The 24,777-nt window shown below is 43.2% G+C and overlaps 6 protein-coding genes across 6 annotated transcripts; 4 read left to right on the top strand and 2 right to left on the bottom strand.

Moving 5' to 3' along the window:
- Window positions 1-1,956: 1,956 nt before the first annotated feature.
- HO133_006195 (uncharacterized protein) lies at window positions 1,957-4,954 on the bottom strand (the record flags this gene model as incomplete). Its single annotated transcript, XM_037297095.1, has 7 exons — window positions 1,957-2,095; window positions 2,178-2,380; window positions 2,443-2,581; window positions 2,634-3,005; window positions 3,059-3,737; window positions 3,806-4,538; window positions 4,664-4,954. 7 exons carry the CDS (start codon window positions 4,952-4,954, stop codon window positions 1,957-1,959), a joined length of 2,556 nt encoding a protein of 851 aa, XP_037147669.1.
- An 835-nt stretch (window positions 4,955-5,789) lies between these two features.
- On the top strand, window positions 5,790-6,893 carry HO133_006194 (uncharacterized protein; the record flags this gene model as incomplete). The annotated part of the gene is made up of 1 exon (XM_037297094.1): window positions 5,790-6,893. The coding sequence occupies one exon, from the start codon at window positions 5,790-5,792 to the stop codon at window positions 6,891-6,893; it is 1,104 nt and encodes a 367-aa protein (XP_037147668.1).
- Window positions 6,894-8,771: 1,878 nt separating this feature from the next.
- HO133_006193 (uncharacterized protein) lies at window positions 8,772-10,097 on the top strand (the record flags this gene model as incomplete). The annotated part of the gene is made up of 1 exon (XM_037297093.1): window positions 8,772-10,097. One exon carries the CDS (start codon window positions 8,772-8,774, stop codon window positions 10,095-10,097), a length of 1,326 nt encoding a protein of 441 aa, XP_037147667.1.
- A 2,919-nt stretch (window positions 10,098-13,016) lies between these two features.
- Window positions 13,017-13,469, top strand: HO133_006192 (uncharacterized protein; the record flags this gene model as incomplete). The annotated part of the gene is made up of 1 exon (XM_037297092.1): window positions 13,017-13,469. One exon carries the CDS (start codon window positions 13,017-13,019, stop codon window positions 13,467-13,469), a length of 453 nt encoding a protein of 150 aa, XP_037147666.1.
- Window positions 13,470-14,000: 531 nt separating this feature from the next.
- Window positions 14,001-14,381, bottom strand: HO133_006191 (uncharacterized protein; the record flags this gene model as incomplete). The annotated part of the gene is made up of 1 exon (XM_037297091.1): window positions 14,001-14,381. The coding sequence occupies one exon, from the start codon at window positions 14,379-14,381 to the stop codon at window positions 14,001-14,003; it is 381 nt and encodes a 126-aa protein (XP_037147665.1).
- Window positions 14,382-17,469: 3,088 nt separating this feature from the next.
- HO133_006190 (uncharacterized protein) lies at window positions 17,470-18,512 on the top strand (the record flags this gene model as incomplete). The annotated part of the gene is made up of 3 exons (XM_037297090.1): window positions 17,470-17,552; window positions 17,608-17,897; window positions 17,962-18,512. The coding sequence occupies 3 exons, from the start codon at window positions 17,470-17,472 to the stop codon at window positions 18,510-18,512; spliced, it is 924 nt and encodes a 307-aa protein (XP_037147664.1).
- Between the last annotated feature and the right edge of the window lie 6,265 nt (window positions 18,513-24,777).

Here is a 24,777-nt window from a genome sequence, read left to right as displayed (position 1 = left end):
CTCCCATGCATCCTCATACATCGCCTACCTTTCGGTGTCGCTGTCGGTCATGCGCCTTTACAAAAACCAGTCGCGTGTGTTCGATCAAGGTGAAGAAACGGGTTGCTTAGAGGGATCTCCCAACGTTCAAGGAAGATGCTTCCTGAAGCGTGGGCGAGTGTATCGTAATCTAACGTGATCTAGGCCCAATCTCTTGAAGCGTGATATTTGAGAAAGGACGGGAGAATTTGAGGAAGGTGGAATCAGATGGATCGTGTTTCAGAGATTTGACAGATATGTGTGCTGCTTGGCTCAATCTTCGTTAACAATACCTTCGCTTTTCCTTGGATAGTGATCAACCATTTACGCAGGACCAGAGAAGCTCAGCTGCCCAAACTGCAAGTTCAACTTTTTCATGACCCCTTGCACGCTCGGCTCGGCTCGGCCAGAACGCAAACCGTGCATTCGTGGAATAGAGGATCTTGGATCTAGCCAATAGTATACTAGGCTCGTATCCTGAAACCCGCTTTTATATGTCACCTCCATGCCACGTCTCCCTTATTATACGAGCATCGCAATTTCCTTTGTGTTATATCAGCATGGCCTGCCCTACTGAAAGAAAACCCCTTCTTGCATCATCATCAAGCCTCCCATCATCTCCTCACTGCTTTTACTTTCCCACCATCTACAACCCAACTCCACCCTTCAACCTTCCATCATGCGTCCTTCCACCCCCCTCTCGCTCCTGCTAGCACTCACCGCCACCCTCGTCCTCGCCACACCAAAGCGAATCAAGCACCACGCGCATTCAAACGCCACCACCAGCGCCACAACCTCCATCGCAACAGGCTCAACCTCAGCCGGCTGCAACTACATGTAAGCAAGCAAACCCATCCCCCTCACTCCCACCTCACCCAACCAACACGGTCCCCCCACCAGCCACGCCATCGGCCCCAACCCCCCCACCCCCCCCGTCACCTACACCGGCTGCGCCTGCCCCTCCTCCGCCTCCTCACCCCAACGCGCCTTCATCTTCAACCTCTCCGCCACGTACCCGGCCTGCACGCCCCAGCTCGACACCGCCCTCTACCCCAGCGTCGTCGTCGGGCCGGGCGATCCCGGACTGGCCCTGTGCGAGGATTGGGAGGTCGTGCCGGGGACCGCGTCGTTGGACGGGACGCCCCCGTTGGTGCCGCCGTATGTGGGCCTTTGTTGCACTTTGGGGCCGGAGGGGGTGAGGGGGGGGTGTGTGTGATGGGGGTGGGATGGGAGGGGAGGGGAGGGGCGGGGCGGTAGATGATGCGTTGGGGACTGGAAAGGACTTTTTGTAAATGAAATGGACACGGTTCGGTGGGACTACTTGTTGCAGCGGGCTGCGACGCGGGCTCAAGGTAGCTATGTTGTAGCTATGGTAGATTTGAACACCTCGGCGTGCATGTGTACATCGTGTCCGCTCCGTCCATGGGATCGATCGATCGAGCGAGCGAGCGAGCTCCTGGCCTGACCGTCGCGATCCATGGGCGAACCCGTCCCCAAGGGTAACTAGGGGCTCCATACGGCTTCGTTTCATCTTCTGGCGGTGAGTTTGAGGCTGGCGGATAGAGACTCGGGGCTCTGAAAGAAAGAAAGAAAGAAAGAACTCATTGGGGAGTCGCAATATGGGGTGTGCGCGACAGGTCTTTGCTGGTAACAGTGATGAGGTTGTCATGATTTACGTTCAACACTTATGACGGGAGCGTACATGAACAGGTTAGGACAACGAATGGTCTTTTGGAAGTTGAATGGCGTTTGGAAGTTGAACGATACACATTACTTCTCCCTTTCTTTTTTCTATATGGATATATAAACCTCGCTTTCTTTTCTCTCGACGTTCCACTTCCACGCATCATGTTGTCTTTTCCAACTTGCATGCATATACGGGGCCTTGTTCTTGAAACAGGTTGCCTCATGCTGTCTTCTTACCTTGCTGCCATGGACTCACTCTTCGATCTTCTCAAGCGAATGCGTCCTCGAATGCACGGACAATGTAGGACTGGGCAGCATCATGTTCTCGTAGCTTGCCGTGGTCGGATCGGGCAGCTTGGTGCAGATCCAGGCGGAGGCATACATGTTGACTCTGTCATCGACCCCGTTCGTTAGCCGATGATCCCACTTGCTATATCTGACCCAAAAGCGGTTGGATGGAGTGTAGTGCCCACCGGTCAATGCAAGTCCCTGGCATCCTGGCACCAACCCTTCGTGTTGCGAAACCGTTGTTTTCAAATACAGCAGTGTACCAAGGCTTTAGGCCTGCGGAGCGCAAAAGAACTTTACCGCCGGTCTTCAAGGCGCGGTGTAATGATTGCACTTGGGTGACGGCTTGGGTGTCGCCGGGGCAGAACCAGTCCATGCTGTCCATGACCTTGATCGTGTCAGTCAGAAGTGCCTGTGAACGCGTTGATGCTGATTGAAGAGTACACTTACTACGGCATGACTCAAGGTACCAGGAGCAATTCGGCAAATCACTTCTTGAAGCTCGTCGGTGTGGATGCGTAATCCGTCGAACGCGCCGGGCTGGGAGAGCTTGCGGTGCGCTCTGTTTGATAGATACTGCGGGTGACATCTACGAAGCGTGAGAATTGCAATGGTGACTTGCAGCTGAGGGTTTATCACACCTCTGCGAGTATCTCCCCTGCAAACACAGGAGGTAGAAGTAGTTGTCATCGCCAACAAGCGTGTTTTTGACAACCGGATCCAGCGTATTGACTATGTACTCCCAGATAGCCTCGCCTCGCAGGTCACTTTCGACTTGGTCTCGGTGGTCCTCAACAATCATCCTTCGCTGTGCAGGAGGAACGCCTGCCGCCTTCCAGGCGAACCATTCTGTGCTGACGACTGTCCAGTGTAAGGCTCTACTCAGGAGGACTCTTCGGATTCTAGGCCAGATCTCTTGTTGCTCGTTCAAGGTCTTCGCGTTGCACATACTTCTGACATCGTTGCTGAGTCCGAGGAGCCAGAAGAGCGAGCGGATAAGCTTGATTGCATGTCTGAATTGCAAATTAGTGGGATCCTACCAATGCCGACGCAACGAAACACAAACCTAGAGCCGCCAGTCTCGTAAAATCCACGGGTAGAGCTAAATATGCTGGCGTGTTTGAGCCAGTACTGACATGCTTGCGAACTCATATGAGGACTGAGCTTGGCGATCAAAGCTTGACGAAATGCAGGGAACCTGCCTTCGCCGAACATCTTCCATACTTGGGCATATGGAAGGCTTTGGAATGCCGCGATCTTCAATTCCAGAAGATGGTTCTGATTTGGGTTGAGATCAACTGCATGTATGCGTCTTGGACCTGCTTGATAGAGATAGTCCAATACGTTATCTCCGGCAGAGGTTACGCAGAGAACGACATCATCACTGCGGATGTTTAGGAGGCGGTGATCGACTCGGGGGTCTTCCCACGTGAAGGCATAGATGTACTCGTTGTTGAATTGGGTGTGCTTTTGTAGAGTGTCATCGTAGTAGATACGTCGTTGGTTGTTCTGGTAGAACATCGATGGCAATGGGAGATTTGAGCTCAGATTGATGACTGCGCACTGGTAGGCTTTTGACCTGAGCTCTGCTGGGATTGATTTTTCAACCGCCTGAAACATTTCGGCTCTGTGGTTCTGTGGAGAAAGGTAGGGTGATTCTGTGCACGAGGCATCCAGGCTCTCGATGAAGTCCTGCGCATACCCTGGGCTCGTGCCCATGGAAGATGCAAGTCCGCGCTGTGTGCCTAGGAATACTTTGCAAGGTGTCAGCGGTTCTATGATCAATTTCACCTATAGATGGAGTTTGGCCTACTGTAGTAGGGTATTCCACCGAGGAGGTAATTCCTCTCGTCAACCGTCTTGAGGGTACCGAAACGGTACTCGAGGTAGTCTCTCCGGGCTCCTTCTAAGCCAACTCGATCTACATCGAACCACGCCCGCCAAAAGACTCGCTTTATCCAGGTAACGTGCCTGTTGAATGAGCCACCAGTATAAGTGCGGCCACTGATCTCGACAATACTTTGGACGTAAAAATCCACAACACCTACGATCCCATCGGATGATAATAAAGATGGGATCGAGTCCAGAACGCTGTAATAATCAGGTATCATGCTCAAACTGTATGACATTGTCACGAGATCTGCGCCGCTGTTGACGGTGCTCTGATCAGACCAGGAGGATCCCAGGGAGCTGATCGAGGTGTTCGTCGACTTCACCGTCTGGTAGTTCTCCAGTCGAAAAGCGCGGGCATCCTGGCATACAATCTCGACATCCCATCCCAAACGGTCGAATCGTTTCCTAGCTACCTCAAGAAGAGACGGCGAAAGATCAACAAGGTACACCTTGGCAAAGAACGTTGGTACATCGAGGTACGCTTGCATGGCCTCGATGTTGTATCCTGTACCACCTCCAATGTCGACCCAGATTGGTCTCTTGCCCATCCATGCACCCTTCCCTTCTTTATACCTCAATTGCGCAGCGACGAGCCCCAACATATCTTCTCGACCTCGGAGAAGTCTCTTTCGAGTTGCATCGTAGACATCGGCCTGTGACAGATCGTCTTAGCTTGCTTCACTGGTCTCAAGCGTTCCTATGCTGACAAATGAAGCAGGATATCGAGATAACAGTCGTCAAAAGATGTTGCCCCCAGAGTCGTTCAAGTATTACTGACATTGGGAAACGGGGAGGCTACCTGCGCTTTGTAGAAGCTCTCCAGGGCTGCTTGCTGGCCCGTGATCGCGCCATCTCCACTATGCGGTTTGAGGAAGCTAGCGTAGAAGAATCTGGCGAAGGTTGCCAGACCGCTAGGGACAGTCAATTGCTTGGACCCGGAGATGATTGTAAGCGAAAATCGGGCAGCGAGGGCAATGACGACAAAAAATACAAAAAGAATGCAGATTTGCTGGAAGCTGGGAGCTAGACTATCTGATATATGTGCAGAGAGAAATGAGGGAAGTGCCATGCTGGCAGAGAACGCGTGCAGAAGGAATGGTTGACCGTGTGGAGATAGTGAGGGGGAAACATTGCAGAAGTGAGGAAGAATTCAACAATATAGCCATTGAGGTCAATGGCCGACTGCCTCTCCCACTCTCCCATTCCCCCACTATATTCTAGATTTAAGCTGCATATTTTAAGCTGCCGATATCGCTCGGACCAAGGTCCCTCGGTTTGTAGGTTGTACTGGCGTACAGGGCCAACCTATCAAAAATCCACATGGCCCGGCTTGGGCGTCAAATGACCTGCAGGACAGCGATTAAGCATATATTAGCGGCTGCGGGGTCTCAATTGACTTCTGATGCTATTCCCAACATCGAATGGCAACAAGAGAATACGGTGCTTTGCTGAGCACGGAAACGCCATTGTGCATTTCTTCTGGCGGGGTTGAACCCTTGAGCATGTTGGAGCGTTGGGCGAACCCTCTGAACGTTGAAGTCAATTCGTCCTTCGTCCTGTTACGTTGTATTGCGAGAGCATGTGCTGCCAGCTGGAGGTGCGATTAGATTGACAACGAAAAAGCAACCTGCAAAGTGTTGGACGTTGGAGACGACGTTGTGGCCAGTAGTTGCAGCACGGGTCTCGTTTGTCTAGGACGCGGACATAATGACAGGACGGACCCCTCTTGCACTAAGGTAGGTACTTCCCCGCCGCGCTAGTAGAACCTCCTCTTCCAAAAACAGTATCAAGCGTCCAAAGTGTCCGACTGCTGAAGTATTCCAGACCTTTTGATAACCGTTGACCAAGTCACCGTCATCTGGGTCTTCATAATACCTGAACAAACCTGCTACTCTCCACCAACTATGCCTTCCCTCCTAGAAATCCCTCCTGAACTTGTGGAGCAGATCATCTCTGATTTGGCAGAAGGGGAACCTCCTTCGAGAAAGCTCATCTACGAACAGCCTTCAAAGTCTCTTCTAGATCACGACTACCATCCCCTCAAAGATCTCTCTTGCACCTGTCGTATCCTGAGGCGTCTTTGCTTCACTAGCTTATTTTCGGCCCTCAAGTTGAACATGGAGGTCGGTACAGGCTTCCTGGAATTCATCAAAAGTAGCCAGCTGGCTGGCCGGGTGGACAGCCTGGTCCTATACACCACCACCGGATGCCTCGGCAACAGCAGCTTCCTTTGGCCCCGAATGGTTGAAGTTGTGGACCGTGTCAATGCGCCGTCCATGACCATAATCTTCCCTCCTTCGCTCTTCACGGAGATCCTACCCTATAGCCTCAACCTCGATCATGCCTGGGCATTCAGTATTGACTACCAAGTCCTGCACCTGGAAATGGCTCCCAATTCAGTTGCACCCAAAACGCCGGAAGATGTTGTCAAAGAAAGTAACGTTTTCGCGATGCGGCCATGGACCCATTGTACGTACAACGAGGGGTCCTCAGTCGAAGCATACAGCACCTACGAATACTATCTCAAGGACAAACCCTCTCTCTTCTGTCCATCCAACTCCAACCAATTCGTGCGCACGATGCAGAATTCGCTCGACCACATAACCTCCCTAGATCTTATCACCGTCTTCCCCACCAACCACCTGTGGTCTTTCGGCAAATTCATAAGTTTCATGAAAAGTCTTCGCCACCTGCGCACGCAGCTGGCACCAACGCCTAGCAACAACATCCTCGACGATCCGTCGTCCCTGGGGAAGTGTCAAACCAAGGACCTCTGGATGGAATTTGAAAGCTCGTATGCTAGGCTTGTCGATTTCGTCGCTGGCGGAGGTTACGATGAGTTCGAGTTGGGTGCTCTTGACCAATTCACCATTCTGGATTATGCCAATGCCGCTCTCCGTGAGACGATAGATGGCGTTGTGGGGAATCGTTTGGATGAGTGGGAGCGAGATCGGAGCGGCGGCCGTTGGACTCGGAGACGAGAAGATCAAAAGGCTATCTCTCAGTGATAGAGAGACTGGGAACAAAGACGAGTAACGTAGACAATGCATATGACTTTTAGAGCAGACATGTGTAGCTTGAGCGAATCACGGAGTGCACGAGGTTGGAGAGAGGTTGCAGTTTGTCATCTTCAAGGCTAGAGAAGACTACGACTATTCGCTGGCGCCCTACAGTTTACATTTACTATGCTAGCGACATATCCCTGACAAGCTAGGTATCTCTATTGCTTCCTTTTTTTATCCATTGCGGTGACCGCGTTCGTAGCTCGTCCACACCTCCCGTCGTGCGGCCCAAGCCTAGTCTCGACTGGCCCATCACTCAATATTGTCGCACATTCAACAGCAACCGTAAGACTCGTCAGGACAATGAGGGTGTTACTCATGGTAGTGCTGTCGCATACCTATGGAAGAGAATGAGGAGTCACCTGCCAGCCAAATTGCCGGGCGGGGCGCTGTACGTACCAGACGTACTAGTACAGTCCCAGGTCCAGGTCCAGGTTCTCCCACCCCAGGCGTCCCGGCCAGCTTCCATCCACCTCAGTCAACGGTGCTGGCGGGGACGTGACTGGCAACTTATAGATGCAGACGGGACTGGTGTCGAGACGGTAATTTGTTCTGGTAGCGATGGTATAGTTTGTAGCTGGGAAGTGAGGCTTCGCACTGGACAAGGTGGTTAGCATGCCTTAAAATGCTGACGTAGCTGTTGCCGGGATCGTGAGACAATGTATTGTCTTTGGCATCCCAAGGGCTTCTGGTGAGAGTTTCATATTGAGAGTACCTTCGTGGCGTTGAAGAGGGTCAGATCTGGGTCATAGAGCCGGAGCCTCGTGAAGAGGTCGATGGCTGTGACATCTTGCAGAAATTGACCGTAACGGAGCATGCCTGATTCCAGTAGCCATCGGGCGTCCCCTCTCGTATTGACCTCAGCTTCGGGCATGCACATCTTGTCCCTCCTCAGTTCTGCCCAGCGGATATTGGTCTCGCCACCTCATGCACCAAGTATCGAACATCCTCATCTGCTTCGATGACGCCGGTTGTAGTCCATAGCGCTTCAGCCCTCGGCCCTTCGTCCACATTGTAGATGTCCCAATCTTTCCTGACACTTCTCCTTCAAAGGCGTCCTCCTGGTCTTATCCTCCAAGTCTCTCTCTCGACCAGTCTCACTTCGTAGTCCATATTCTCAATTTCTTTAGCCACCGTATTCTTGTGCCCGGACTTTATACCCAATGTCTGGAACTCGAGGCTCGTCGGTTTCAGGGCGATTGCTACTTGACAGGGAAGCTTCTCCACTAGAATGAGACGGGAGAAAAGCTTTACACGCATGCGCAGGAGCAGCGTTGGATCGTCGCAGACCTTGGCATCTTGAGATTTCCAACAAGGCTTCGCGGCCTGGGTGCTGCTGTTCGTGCTAGTTCTGCTCGAAGCGGGTGGCGCGGAGGTTCCACGGTGATGGACGTCAAAGCGGGAGTCACTGAAGCAGCCCTGTTTCCGGTGAGCTTCAAACTGATAAGTGAGAGGTTTGTTGAACTGTCGAGCATAGGCTCTTTAAGGCATGGTGTCTGCAAAGAGTCGAGGACTCTTAACATCTGTACAGGTATTTCGCCTCGTAGGGCTGCACTAGTGAGCCTACGGAATTGCTCATGTGCCCATTGTCTCCTCAAGTCCTCCATACATTAATACAACACTCCGTATTAGCACTGTTAGTCACAGCACTCCGACGTTATAGCCAACATGCTCTTCACTTCCATGACAAGCGCTCAGTACTGAATACTTTGACGGGCTCCGAAAGATCAACAAGCTTCAGTGAGAGCCCTCATGTAGAAGGAACATAGCAAGACCCTTGGACTGATCCTTTTTCAGGCGCCCGAATCTTTTTGCCGAATCACCATGACCGGATTTGATGATCTTCCGAATGAGATTGTCCTGGAGCTGTGGCACCACGTCCTCCCTCCACATGACATCGCAAGCTTTGCTCTGGTCTCAAAACGAATCTTCGCTTTCGCTAAACCGTTTTTGAAAGAGCACCATCGCTTGAAATCGGAATATTCTATCATTGAAAATGACCGAAGCTGCGATGGTAGCATGTTGGCGCATCTACTGAAAGACGTTCTACTCAATCCTCACATTGCTTTCTACATCGAGAAAGTCTGTATTTGTGACTGGCGCACATGCTGGGAAGATCCAAATCGTGGTGTTCCCTGTCGTCTGGATCTGGAGGTAGATGACGTGCAGAATTACGTCTGGCATGTACCGTATCCTGAGCGGGACATGGAATTATTCAGGAATGGCATTCGAAAAGCGAAACATGTGCTCCCTAGTGAGATCGACGTTTGGATCAAACTCCTTGAGAGTGGGCACGAGGATCCAACCCTGGCCCTCTTGCTAAGTCTTCTCCCAAACCTCTGCACGCTTTCGCTCGAAGACCCCCCCAAACGAACTCTCTTATTCACTAGCATTCGCCGGATGGCCCAGAATGCCCCTTCAACATCATTTCTCAAACTGAGGAGCTTCCACCTGGCCGACAGCGTTTCTGAGAAGAACGAGGGCATATCTCTCGTAAAGCTATTTGCACTGCAACCTTCCATGGAGAAGATATCATGTTTCGATGTCGACAATGTTCGTCAAAGACGTGGTATTCCCGACTGCCTCATAGCTCCTCAAAGTTCTAATGTGACCGAGTTGGTTTTTGACTCATGTGGCGCGATTGGGAAGCACATTCCTGTACTTCTCGAAGGAATCAAAAGGCTGAAGAGGTTTACATACGTCGCGCTCGGTAAGACAGTCGATGCCTTCAGGATAAGATCCGCCCTTCTCAATCATTGCCGACACTCTCTAGAGTATTTGAAGATGAGCTACCATGACGGAGAAGGAAATTACATGGGCAATCTGCGCTTGTTTGAGAACTTGAAAGTGCTCCATATTACACACAGCCTCTTAGTGGATCCAGATGCCGGTGACGACTTGAACATGGCAGACTTGTTACCTATCTCCATTGAGACTATTGATACGACTGGCCAATCCCGTCGGATAGTCAGCCACATTCGCCCATTCATCAGAAGTCTAGTGAATGCCAAACGCACACGACTGTCGAATCTGAAAACACTTAAGTATCGGTTCTACGATCTCTTCGACTCGGGCAATCGCATGCATCTCATCTTCACCGATATGTGTCGGTTATGTCAGGCGAATGGTGTTCAATTACAATTTGAGTGACTCATCCGCGAGTCCGAGCCTTTGGTCGAATACGAAAAGCTTTCTTGATATTCTCAAAGCGACGCCTATCTAAGAACTCGCATCCAGCCTTGCAAGACTGTGCATGGCTTTAGTCTAGAAGGACAAATCCGGGATGAGATGATTAATTGCAGCGTTCAGCGAATCAGCTTTTATCCCCATCTCGCAGCTCACCAGATCAGACAAGACCATGACCAAAACCCCGCCACAGTTCAGCCCAACACTAGGTCTTTGCTTCACGAGCACGCGCAGATCTGGGGAAGACATGATGCATGCATCCGTGGTTCTTTCGCTTGTTCATGATTGTGTTCAACAATCACGTCTGTCTTGAATCCAATGCTCCAGTCCATTTCTAAGAAGAGACGCATACCGAAAGAAACAATCAGCTAGTGCTAAGCTTACACATTCAAATCCATGCTTGTTGTGATACCAGATTCACAAGCATTCAAAAGCATTCAACGATCGTAGAAGAATAGCGCAATCCAATCGCAGGCGTAGATACATTGCTCAACAGCCGCTCCAGCGTTCATCAAGATGTTCATTAATCCAGTCGCATCGAATTAGGGTATCATCACATCTTTCACCCAAGCCCAAATTGCTGACCCTCTGCACTCCGGATTTCCCTCTTCCCACGTTCCCACACCTGCCGCACCAGCGATCTTTTCGAATTCCCAAAGCCCCCCATCGCATACAAGGGCAAATAGCATGCCTGCGTTCTCCGTTCTCAACATCATAAACGCGCTGACTCGAGAATCTTGGGGCACTGCACGTGCCGGAACGGCACACCACAGCCTTTACATAATTCTTCGAGCCTTTGATTTGAACCAAAGCTCCTCAGCAATGATGGGTATAATTCCAGAGATCTTACTAAGAACTTTAAAAGCATACGATCACGAACATGACTTGAGCTACAGGGACAATACCCACAGCTGGCGAAACTGTTAGCGTTGAAACGTGCTCCAGACACAGTAGAATCAACCCAAGCCCACGGATAGTGGCACGGTGAGAAGCTGCGGCTACATCATGTCACAGCTAACGCCATCTGCTCCCACAATGATGCTGCAAAATGGTGATTCCCAGTAATTGCGGCGGGCGTTCAAGCTTTGGGGGACGAGATTTCCTAAGGGCGTATGATCTTAGCGATCCTTTGCCATCCGTTCTTCTATTCAACAGTTAGGTCTTTTATTTTGACTAAGGAAGCTCCTCGGTAGGAACTTCTGTCTTTGAATGTAAGGATCGCGGCTTACAATAGATTGTACTGTCAAGGTGGTAAGGCAGGCTTAACGTTGCACCTTATCTTCGCGGCCTGAAGTTCTTTCGGTCGCAGGGCTTGAAGACCTACATTGGATGCTTTATCAAAAAAGGGAGAGTGCGGAATTAAGCGGATGAGGCCGTTACTTGAAAAGTTCGACCCGCCTGACATTTGTTGAGCAAAGGTTCTTGACCCCTCACTAACTCATCTACGAAAGTGTCGTTCCACCAACAAAATGAGAAGCCCCGAGCCACTGACAGAGCAGCATGAACAAGGAATCTATTTTGCTTGTCTAACGCACTTTCTAAGACAACTTTGGTCATGAAACGAATGTTTCCACGCTGAATCTCAGATTCGAGAAAATACCCACAACTTTAGCGACCCGAAATGCCTTTGTGGTAGCTCGCCTGGTGTCCAAAAGCTTACAACATTCGGTGTCATTCCTGATATTCCGATCGACAGGTCATTTGGGTTGAAGACCTTTTCCCGCGTCTTGACTAGGGCTCGGACTGCCAGCTTGGTCTCTAAGATACGCAAGACGGCCCTAATTCGCCCCCATTGGTCCGAGACCCAAGTTGTGACTGGTTTCCCCACCAACTAGGGTAGTGTAAGAGCTTGAACCATAGCCATAGCCCATTGCCTTGGAGAACCTACTAACGATCCATAGCCTCGTCTTCCTGCTCCCAATTCTCATCTTCTGAATTATCCGAATACTGACACTTTCTCGTATTTTGATTGCCACAACAAAGGTTCCCAACACAGTCAGTTCCTCATCGTACTAGGCCCAGTGGATTGCTATCACGCATTGAAGAACGATCAAACAAGCAGATTGCGGCAAGCTGGGTAAAATGACCAAGTTGGGCCCCAACGCTAGGAAAGTTGGCCATTTTCTTTTGACCTATACTCATGATGTTACCTTACCTTGTAAACATCCGCTACCACTACTCAGAAGTTGGAAACCTCGCTTGCCTTCGCTTAGCGCTTAGCGTGATGAGTAAGGGTTTCATTCTTCGCTATCGCAAGCGAAGAACCTTACTTTCGAGACCTGTACCTGACTACTGCTGAAAGACGCCGTAGAAAATACAGAGATAAAAAAAGATGGTATCCAGTAGCGTTGCTGCGGTACCTTAGCCCTCACTGCGCTGCGGCGACTTTTGTGGAAACCGATGGTTATTCTCAATGTTAATCTTGTTTAACGTCCATTGTCTGGTATGTGTGAGGGAAATGGACGAAACCGTTCTTGCTGTATATCTCCGTTTTTAAAGCCGTGGCAGACACTGGGGGCTGTGAGAATCGCTTCAGTATCAGAGGTGTTGGAATGAATGTCAGCACTGGTTTTCGTCAGTGTAGTATCGGCGAGCTCATGGCTCTCGATGTGCCTGTCATGAATTACGTTCCGATGGCTAGGTCTGAATATTCCAGAAATGCTATAAAGTCTACGATGTCCTCAACCGCAGAAACATGTTACCAATTCAGCAGCACTTCGATTGATCAGGAGAGTCTCCTGCATTTGACACAGTCACTAGCAGAAACCTACATCCTCATAATTCCCGATCATTCCCATTACACACCCTCTTCGCCCCAGTATCACCACTGTTATACCTTTGCTCGCCGCAACTCCTCCCCAACCGCCTCTAAAGAAGCCCACCATGCACTTCACCACCACAACCCTGCTCTCCCTCCTCCCTCTCCTCACCAGAGCCACCCCCCTCATGTCCCGTCAAGTCGGCGGCACAGGCCAGTGCGGCGGGTTTCAAAACGCCATCGACCATACCGCCGCCTCCGACTACGCCCTCCAGCTCTCGAACGGCCAAAACGCCGGCCTCTGCCAGGGCTTCCTCGACAACCTACACGGCACCTGCGGCCTCGGCATCATCAACTGGAAATGTGCCAACAACAATGGGGTGACGGGCATCTCGTTCACGGCTCCGACGACTTGTTTGGGCAGTCAGATTCAGAATACCGTTTGGGTGGCCACGCTGCCGCATATCCCAGACGTCGTATGCTCGTGGGGGCGTTACGATGATGATGATGGGCCTGATGGGAATGGGTGGTGGGATGCGGTTTTTCAATTTATCGTGGAGTTTGGTGGGGATTCTTAGGTGGTGGGTGTGTGACAGAGCGGTGGGGTTGTGGCTGGAGGCAAAGGGAGATTGATGGGACGAGGATAGAGGGGGTAGTCTAGGCCTTCTCTGGATTTTTTTCTTACCACTTGTAATCGTATCATCCTCTCATAGTTTATGATTCATCTTATTGTAGGCCATGTCGCTTTAGGTATATTAGCACCGGTGTCTTTGCGCGATGTCGGTCAAAGGGTGATTGTCCATTCACTGCGCCTTTGGAAAGAGTTTTCTTGTAACCTTCATTTGATAATGAGAGACATACCGACAGCAAGCATCGGCGATACGGGAAATTTCTCATGAAAGATCATGTGTGACTATCATGGCTGCGACCGGATTTACATGCCATCTCAAAGGAACCTCTGTCCGCTTTCAGAAGTAGGCCAGTGTACTGTGAACGTTTGGCCCACCTATCTCCCTTACACCCAACAACAGCTACAGGTCAAGCTGATCCTTTTCAACGTCGCCAGCAGCCTAAGCTCCTGCACCACGCCCATCTCCACACGTGCAGCGCTAATCCCCCAGCAGCGATTCCACCAACTCCCCCGTCTGCTTACGGATCTCGTCCAACTTCTTCTTCTGCAGCTGAAAGTCTTTCAAAACATTCTCCACCTCGAAATGTCCAAGGGCCGTGACTTTGGGAAGGTTCCCCTCCGAGAGATACTTGTCAAGAGCTGTGGACCGAATGACTTCAGGGTCTAGCTCTTTACTGCCGTAGGCCTTCTTCATGTCCTGGAGCTTTTTTTGTACGTCGTCGAAATGGCTGTGGAAGTTGACGTGTTCAGCGGTCATTTGTCTCATGGCGGTTTTCATCTCCAAGAGGGCAGTGATGGCTTTGGATTTTGCCTGGTTGTAGTCGGAGCTTGCTTGAGGGAAACGCCTGTAGGTGCTCATGTCTGCGGGTCCTGCGTGGTTTTGGGAGGAGGATACCCTTAATCGTTAGAGGTAGCAGCTCAGGAAGGGTTCAATGGATCCACCACTGCTACAAGTGTTAGTATGAGAAGGTCCAGCACTGGCTTGAATTTCGAGTTACCTTCTTGTGGTGTGGTTCAGGGTGATGTTTCCTCAGCACAGTTGTAAAGCGAAAGTTCCGATTTGTCTCTTAGGTATGGTGGTACGACTGCGGAGCAAGTTTTGAACAAGCCTCAAGATCGGCTTTATAAGTTTTGCAGCGCCTTGAAAGAGCAGATTCATCTGAAACACGACAAATGGGCGAACAAAGGAAGCAAACAAACGTTCTGTGTACTTCTGCGGCAACCGACATTATTTCTTGCCTGTTTGAATAATCTTTGACAAAGTACATGGACAGTAGCAAAGGTTTAATGACTACAGGACTGATTCCGTAATGCATGAGTTGCCTGCTGAGCAATCCATGTGTGCCCACATCGTACCGTATGACCTTGCTAAACAGGATTCTGGCTTCACGTGCTTTATCTTGGAAGCTTCTTGAAACCTGATTTTGTACGCCCATCATCAATCGACGCGTCTTACAGCAGATCGAATGTACTTTATGCAGGCCCTCGCGTCGTTATTCATATCGCTGTATCTTAAGATGAAGATAACGCGGTTCTGGCATCTGGTCACCCTATTGAGTTTCCAACATGAGCTTACATAGATGAGCGCGTCAAATTTACATTTGGGTTCGTGTGAAAATTGGCATCTTAAGTTTGGCTGGTTTCTCTAATCGACCAGCATGCATAAAGCATGCATGAAGTCTGCATAATTGATGCATAAAAACACCTCTCCGCTTGGGCGCTTCCACGACCTCAACTTTCACTCACAACTGCCTCCGTCTAAGCGATATTGTTATACGCATTGTAGTGCCTATCGGCATGACCTGATAGCTCTACCCCAAGAACCTTTGTCTCCGAAGCCCGCTCTTCGGAGCTCGTACATTGGTCCCAGACTAGGAGTCTAGGATGCAACGCCTTCAGAATACGCTACCTTCTACAAAGGAGAGCATCACGATTGTCTCCACAGACTTTCTCCCGTCTACGACTAAACCATGAAGTTCTCGGGGCTATCATTAGCGCTGAACTTCTTTTCCGGCGTGCCATGGACCCATGCGGAGAACAACCGGCCGGCAGCTGAAGTTTCTTATGCGACCACTCTCAAGGTCACAACAACGAGCAGACTAGTGGACAACGATTGAACTAATTGGCGAAGCATCCTTCCAAATGCCATAGCGACACATTGCAATACCACCCTCGCGCATCCTCGCGATCAAACGCTATACCTCAATGCCTTCCACCGTGACTCCCTCTGGTACGAACGCCGCAAGCCCGTCTTCTTCTGCCACCCCTGGCCATTTTATCCGCTCTTGAGTGCGTACCAAGTGCAAGCAGACACCAATCAGAAAGAGCTCGAGGACACATACTCATCGCCTTGGTCTCTAATGGGCACACAAGGCTGCACGCCTCTGGCGTACATGATCTTCAATGATACAAGAGAGCGCAAAGTCGAAGACATGGCCGATTACTTCGGCATTGGGCGTGGGCCATTCTTGGGTATGGTGCACCCGGCTATACTAGGAGTGACCTTCTGAGCGAACCTGCTCTGGATTCTGGGTCGGCCAGCGTGGAGATTGAAGGTTGAGGGGACAGGAGTGGAGAAGACAGAAAGAAGTGAAGAAAGAGTGGGAGCGTCTTGCTTTATTGCTGGCTGAGGACGGGATGCCGGAGGAAGAAGTGGAAGACGAGGACGAGGACGGAAAGCCTGTTGAAATGCCGTTGCCAGTCAGGACGAGGATGATTATGGAAGATCGTAGGGAAGACGTGGACAACATTGGCGAGAAGAGAGAAAGCTACGAGGAGCTTTCCGGCACGTTTGAACACAAAACTGGGGACATTGTGTCAAGTTGTTGGTCTAAGGGCCGCGGTTCTTGTTAGGCGAAAGGACAATTTGAATTATACATCTACAGTATCCAATTCCTGTTGACTCGACCTGATACCGTCCATGCCACCAGCCTACTTCAACATGCATCATTGTAGATGCAAGATTGCAGCACTGTTAGGCAACAGCAACCACGCATTGTCTAATATCCCTAATTTGCTCATTCTTTCGTCTCCTATTTGCCATCTCTTCCTTTCTGAGATAGAGCACCGTCACTCTGCATTATTGGTCATTGAGCAAGATGCATATCAAGAACGTCGCCCTCGTTGGGGTAAGAGAAGGAGCGGCAGGCTTGCCGGTGTTGGTGTTTGGAGGACGAGAATGTCTAGTCAGCTGAACGTGCACGGAGAGCAAACGAAGAGCGAAGACATCTCCTACATTGCCCTATTCGATCATGGGTGCGCATGATTCTGTCATTGCGAAGTGAGTGAGTGACAAAGGTACAGTAGTTGCTCGTCAGTGCTATGCATACATGCCGTCCCGTGAAAATCTTGGCTGAATGGTCAAGCTCTATCTATCGGTAGTGTCAAATTCTTTGTTCCGTGAAACTCAAACAAAACACTCTCGGCTTGTTGAATGAGATGGAGTAGATTCAAAGATGCTTGATTGACTCTATCACCGCATGATAGGCACCTGCATGATAGGCACCTGCGTCGAGCAACAAAGCTACCGCAACAACTAAGACGTATGCAATCTGTGGATTCTGTTCCCAACGAGCTATTGTATCGATCGCGAGGCCTTGTAAGGTTGAAAATCATTGCTTTTGTACAGGCCTCTTATATACATACCTGAAATGAGTTTCGGCTATGTAGTCGGCGATTTCGTCGCCGTGGGTCAGCTCTGCTGGAAAGTCTACAAAAAGTGCAAAGACTCGCCCGGAAATTACACAGAGCTTTCCAGCGAAGTCAGCGCTTTGCATAATTTCATAAAGGAGACAGAAGAGCTGTTCTCTTAACAACATCTGGCGACGGAGCAGGAAATCAAGCTGGTAACATGCCGGCAAGGCTGTGAAGACGTGCTGAAGGACCTGGATGGACTTCTAGTCAAATACGAGAGCCTGGGAACGAATTCTCGAAGAACGTTCGATAAAATGGGTGTTGGGATGCAAGATACGAATGGCATACGACTGAGGTTGATTTCGAATGTGTCGATGCTTGATGCTTTCAATAATGCGTGCGTAGAACCCGCTCCACTACTGCCTATCTCATCCGTTCTTGACGTTTTGCAGATCCTCACATGCCAAACTTGAAAAGAAATTGAATCTACTAATCGCCGAAGTCCGTGCTGGGAAACGCGAAGGCTCTGTCATTTCGACCCAAACATTCGATACCACTGCTGAGAACGACCGTGAGACACGGGAAGCTCTGCGTAGGGAACTAGAAGACGTTGGTATATTTCCAGGAGTCAGTATTCAGAAGCGGCAATTCATTGTCGCCTGGTTTCAAGAGGCCGTAGCGGCGGGTAAACTTGAAGAAGACGCTTCCTCAATGATAACGACAGCGCTATCTCTCTCTACGAGTCGGACGATCTGTCAGGCAAAGGCGATGGTGATAGCATTCCCGATAGGGAAATGTCATCTAAGACATGGAGCCACGCACAACGAAAGGAAGTACAGTCAAAGGGTCTGTGCCCAAGGATCAATGCTCTCCGGGGCAACCGGCAGAAGCAGTATACTCACGACGAGAAGAAAATCTCCCACCAGCCCCATCATCACCACCACCACCACGAAAAGGAGAAGTGAAGCCATGGCTACGGGTTTCTTACTTATTCAACAAATTGCGAGGGAGAAACAAGCAATTCCTTGACGCCGCCATGGCTGGAGACGTGCCTACGATAAGGAACTTGCTTGAGAAAGGAGTCGACATCCATGCGCAAGACCATTCTCATGGGACAAGTTCAGCCTTGCAATTAGCAGCCCAACATGGAAAGGAAGATGCAGTACGGTTGCTGCTGTTCGAAGGGGCCGACGTCCATGCAAAGGATGGAGATGGCGCGACGGCGCTACATCGAGCGGCAATATCCGGTCGCGAGCAGATTATACGAATGCTGCTAGACTACGGAGCTGATATCGAATCTAAGCGCTTTCATGGTAATACAGCATTGACTTGTGCGGCCAGATCGGGAAACTGTTGAAATTCGGATCACGTGACTCTTGGCGTCTTGGCGGTCACGTGACATGGTCACGTGACACGCCTTAGCGTGTCACGTATCTAGTCGCTCTTTCCTCCATAGTAACTCCATAGTTAAACAACTAAGTGTCTTACCTTATATTTCTATAGGTTATAAGCCCAGGCTCTACCCGATAACTACTATATTATAAATACTATTTGTCTTTATAACTATAATTACCCTTAAGCTTTTAATATCTATCTTTTAATATCTAAAGCTTATTATATAGAGATAATAATAGCTATAAAGATATTCTTTTAATCTTCTTAATAGAGATATTTCCCTCTTTTAAAATAATTATAGACTTAAGTGAGTATAATTTATTAATAATATAAGAGGCTGAGAGCCGCTTTCGCCTTTACTCTAAGCGAGCTAAAGTATATTACCTCTAGCTAAAATATCGAACTCGCTAAATATATTAAATATATAATTATATCGCCGTACGATTAAGTTATATTATTTAAGCTCTCTAAATTTTATTAGCTTTCGCTAAATTAGAATATTTAACTTTATTAAAAGTAAAGCTATTTTATATTAATATCGACTTTTAAATTATATATTAATTATCAAATTAATAGTTATTAATTAAAAGTAGTTAGATACTAGTATTAATAGTCTAATCGCAATCTAGAGTATTTTAAAGCTAGCACTATTATCTCTTAATACGCTTATAAATTTATTAAGATTAAAATAATAAGAATATCTTATTAATATTAGCTTCTAGACTTTTAAAAGTCTCTTAAAAAAGAAGATTAAAATCTTATTATCGAATTCTTTTTCCGTAATTGCTTATATTCTATTATCGTAATTATAAAGCTAAAATAATCTTCGAAGTCTTATAATAGCAGCTAGCGATATAGATATTTTAAATCTAAGTTCTTAAATAAGTAGTATAAGAAGAGTATTAATCTCTCTTTAAGAAGAAGATCTATATGCTTATAACAACTATATTTTATATAATTCTACTAGAAATCAGCCTATATTTATAAGTTATTTTTATTATTAAGTATCTTTTATTTTAACTAAATTGCCTATATCTATCGCAGCTCTATATATAAGTACTTTCCATTTTTTATATAAGAACTCGAAGCCTAAAGGCGATAGTTAATTAATATTGATAAGATTTTTAAAAACTTTAACGATAATTAAAGTATTTATTCTACTTTTACTACTTTATTAAATAATAATTTTATTAATCTCGAATTCGAAGCTAGCGAAGATACTCTTAGCTCTATAAGCGATATTAAGCTATTCGGCTTTTATACTAAAAAGTCTATTTTATCTACTTTAAAGCTACCCTCAGAATCTTGCTCTAACTCTATTATCTCATCTGAAATAATAACTAAATTACTATTATTATCGTCATTATCACTCTCTTTATTAATATTCTATATATTATTATCTAAATTATCTTCTAGCGATAATAGATCTAAATAATTAGTTATAGCGTCTTACGATTAATACTTCTAATTAATCTTAATTTAATAAAAGTAGTTTCTCTCTAATATCGATTACTATTCTAAAATCTAGCGTAAAATATACTAGATAGAGATAAGATATTAAGAGCTAATTAGTACTTAATAATCTTTTATTCTTTATTAAGATTACTAAGCTTAAGACTTATATAGCTATTTTTTAATATCTTAAATATAATAATTATTAGTTTATCGAGACTAATTATAATAATAAGAATCCTTAGATAATATTAAACGCTATCGCTAAATATTATAAGTTTAAAGACTTTAAACTCTATATAAAGCTAATTTATTAATTACTCGATATTACTCTTATTTTTAAAAGAGGCGTTTATTAATATAAAAAGGACTTTTATAAGATTACTATCGAAATCGCTAATCTATATAAATCGCTCGCTCTATTAAAGCCTTTTCTAATTTAACTCTTTCTTATAAAACTTAAAAACTCTTTTAATATCTTTATTATAATTTATACTTAAACTTATAAACTATATAATAATAAGGTTATTAAATTTAATAAGATTATCTATATCGCGATAAATAAAGAGATTCGCTTATTATTATTTAAAGATGACGGTATCGCTATATACGCTATTTATAATAATAGCGATAAGAGTAAAAATAAGTAGTTCGTTAGATATTATAAAGTCGATAATTTAGAAACTAATTATAAAACTTATCTCTCATATAAGATCGCTAAATATAAATTTAGATATTCTTCGATTAAATATTAAACTAAGTTCTCTTATCTAAAATCTAAAAAGTTTATATTAAATAAGAAAAAGAAGAAGAAGACTTAAATTATTATAATTAATTTTAATAATATAAGGGAGAGCCTTAATACCAAGCGCAAGCGTATTGAAGAGGCGCCCTTCAATATCTTTACTTTAGAGGAGAATAAGTATCTTAATATTAACTATATCTTTCTAAAAGAACTAGATTTAACTATATATTATATAGATCCTAGTCTTAACGATTTTAATATTCTTAATATAACTAATAATAAGAAAGTTATTAACTTAATAGTCGTTAATTCTAGTCTAAAGTATAACTTAATAGCTACTAACTTTATCAACTTATACTCTTATATAATAATAAACTCTAGCTACTCTCGCTATTCCTTTATTAATTATTTAATATTTATTATTTATAAAAAGATCTACTCTTACTCTATTTATAATATTAAGAATAATTAAGTTTAGCTTCTTAGCCGCGATATTATTAGCTTAAATTACTTCATTTAAGATAAGCGTATAAATATCACTTTACTTAATATTTTATATATATTTAATATAGATATTAACCTTCTTTCTATTAATAAACTATTAAATATTAATATTATAATTAGTTTTTATAAGATTAACTACGCTCTAATTAAAGATAATCTAAAGCTTATAAATACTTATAATTAAGATCTATTTTTTCTTAACCTCTAAGATAATCTAAATAGTACTTTAACGATATATAGTATTTCTTTAAACTCGATTTATTAACTTTAATATACTTATATAGACTATTTAAATTAGTAGAATCTAAATAAACTTTTCGCTATAACGGTAAATATAAATTTTATTAAGAATATCGCGGATAAGTATACTTGCGAGTACTATATTATAGAGTACTAAAAGATTATTCTTTATACTAGTTCTATTACGCTCGATATATAATTAAGTAAATTTATTTATAGCGATCTCGTAGAGTCTTTATTTCTTATTAATTTTAATAACTATAAATACTTTATAATATTTAAAAATAATTTTATCTTCTACTCTAAAGTCTACTATATTTATTATAAAAGTAAGATCTTCGCTATATTTTTATAATTTAAGATCTATCTTAAGTTATATAATTATAAGATCTCTTATATTTATCTTAATAATAGGGGCGAGTATATATCTAAAGTCTTTCTTAACTATCTCGCTCTATCGAGTATTAAATAGAAATTTATTATCTCTAATAACTCTTAGATAAATGATGCGGCTAAGCGTTTTAAGTAAATCTTACTATATAAGATATATTTCATTTTATTAAGCTTTAATCTTAATAAATCTTTTTAGTCTAAAATTATTACTATCGCTAATTACCTAACGATATAATTATCTAATGTTAGGACTATCGTAATCTCTTTCGAGGTCTTCTATTAATAAAAATCTATTCTTTCTTATTTATATATAATCGATTTTATCGCTTATATAATAAAATAACTCTAGAAGAAGCTTATAAATTAAAGCGAAAAGTGTATATTGCTAAGATATAAGAGGGAGTATATCTTTCGACTATATAATCTTATTAAGAAGATAATTATTCGTATTAATAGCGTCTACTTTATGAAAAAATAGTCTCTAGTTATAAACTTAAAAGAAGAAATTAAGATTTATAAGTTCTCGAATAAACGGCAATATCTAATAATATTAATATCCGCTATAAGAAAGATACTAAATAAATAGTATATTACTAATATTTCGAAAGATGTTAAATCTAAAGAAGTATTAAAAGATATTATATCTATAACTAAAATAGCTATTAAATCTTCGACGGCTTTAAGACCTTTAATATCTATAAAACTAAGATTAAATTTCCCCTAGCCAGCTAATAAGCTAGCGTCTTCGCGAAAATCTATATAAGAGCCTTTAATATAATATATTTAATTTATTACGCGAGAGCTCTTAATTTAAGCGCTTTTAATATAAGCTACTTAATTAAATATTATATTTATATCTATATCGATAGTTTAATTTATATCATCTATATAAGAAATTTCCTTAGACTTAGATTTATTATTTACTATTATTAAAGTTATATAAGCTATTCGCGAAGATTATAAATTAAGCGCTATTTAAAAAATACTATATAATTATCTAAATCTTATAATTTCAAATCTATAAGATCTATTCTCTAACTCTCTATCGAAGACCTTTATAATATTCGCTTTATTTACGAATTATACTAATAAGTTAAATATTTTTAAATCTATTATTTATAAGTAGATTATATCTAATTAGCTATCTCGAATAAATGAAGAACTTTTTATAAAAAATAAGTATAAATCTCTTATAGATAATAATACTTAATATCTTATCCAGGCGCCTTTTAAAGCTTATATCCTAAGAGGTAGATAGATCTATATCTTAAAATAAGATCTTGATAAGAAAATTACCCGCTATAAGATATATTAGATTATTTAAGAATTTAAATAATAGAAGAATTATAATTATTATAATACTTTCGCGTTAATAATAAAGTTTATAAGTTATAAAGCGATCTTCGCACTTATAATCGTCTTAAATTAAGATTTAAAGTAAATAAATATTAAAATTATCTTTCTATATAGTAATATAAAGAAAGAGATTTATATATATTAATTCGATAGCTTTAATAAAGATAATATTAAGATCTATAAGTTAAATAAAATACTTTATAATTTAAAGTAGTTTTCTTAAGTTTAATATTAATATTTCTCGAAGTATATAAAGAAGCTAGGCCTTCTTTCTATCGAATCGAATAATAATATATTTATAAACTCTAAAGAGAATACTATTATAGCGCTCTATATCGATGATATCTTAATTATTAATTTAAGTAAAATTAGAATTTAGCAAATTAAAAAGGGTCTTAACGCGAAGTTTTATATATCGAACTTAGAATTATATATCTATTACTTAAATATAATTATTAAGAGAGATTATTATAGCGATATTTTTCGTCTGAAATAAGAGGCTTATATTACTTAATTCTTAAATTATTAAAATTATTAAAATTTTACCTTAATATTAACGCTTTTTAAAATTAATTATAAACTAACTTTCGTTAAAGAGAGCTATATCGCTTTAAGGAAATTATAAGAAAATTATTAATTCGCGGTGAGATCTCTTATATATATTATACTCGATATTTATTTTAATATTATCTACGTAGTATTATTAATAAGTTACTACTTAATTAACTCGACTTTAGCGTATTAAAATACGATTATTCGAATCTTCTAATATTTAAGAGATATAGTATACTATAAACTTATATATAAAAGCTTTCTTTAAGAATTTATCGATTATATTAATTCTAATTAGACTAGTAATACGACTTAAAGATTTATATTTAACTATCTCTTTAATATAGAAAATAACGCGATTAGTTAGTTATCTAAGCGTTAAGTTATTATAATATTATTTATTTATAAGATAGAGTATATTAATTAAATATAGATTATTAAAGAAGTAATCTAATTAAAGAATCTACTTAATTAACTTCTTCGCCTCGATAATATAAATTTTAAAGCTATTATTATTTTCGATAATAATTAAAGTATAATTACTCTCATAAAGAATACTTAATTCTATACTCGCATTAAGTATATTAATATTATCTATTATTTTATACGGGAAAAGGTTAATAATAGTATTATAGATATATGATATATTTCTATTAATAAATAGATAGCTAATAGGCTTATTAAGGCTTTTTGCTTAAATAAATTCGTTACTTTTCGAGATACCTTTAAAGTAAAAGTTGTATTTACTTATCTCCTTGATAGTTATTAATTTTACTACTATCTTAATATAATCTTAATTTAATAATATTTAATAGAGAAGCTATTTTATTATATCTATATCTAGATTTAGGAAAGCTATTTTATTACGATTATCTACTTTAGAGAAGTTATTTTATTAGTTTTCGTATTATAAGTAATCTATTTAAATTACTCGCCAAGCTATTATATCAGACTTAGCACTTAGCGAACTCGCTATTCTATATTG

Source organism: Letharia lupina (assembly GCF_014066315.1).
Source record: "Letharia lupina isolate WasteWater1 chromosome Unknown contig_23, whole genome shotgun sequence".
Classification (NCBI taxonomy): Eukaryota; Fungi; Ascomycota; class Lecanoromycetes; order Lecanorales; family Parmeliaceae; genus Letharia; species Letharia lupina.
Note: the sequence above shows the minus strand (reverse complement) of the source record. Positions and strands in the feature narration are given on the sequence as shown.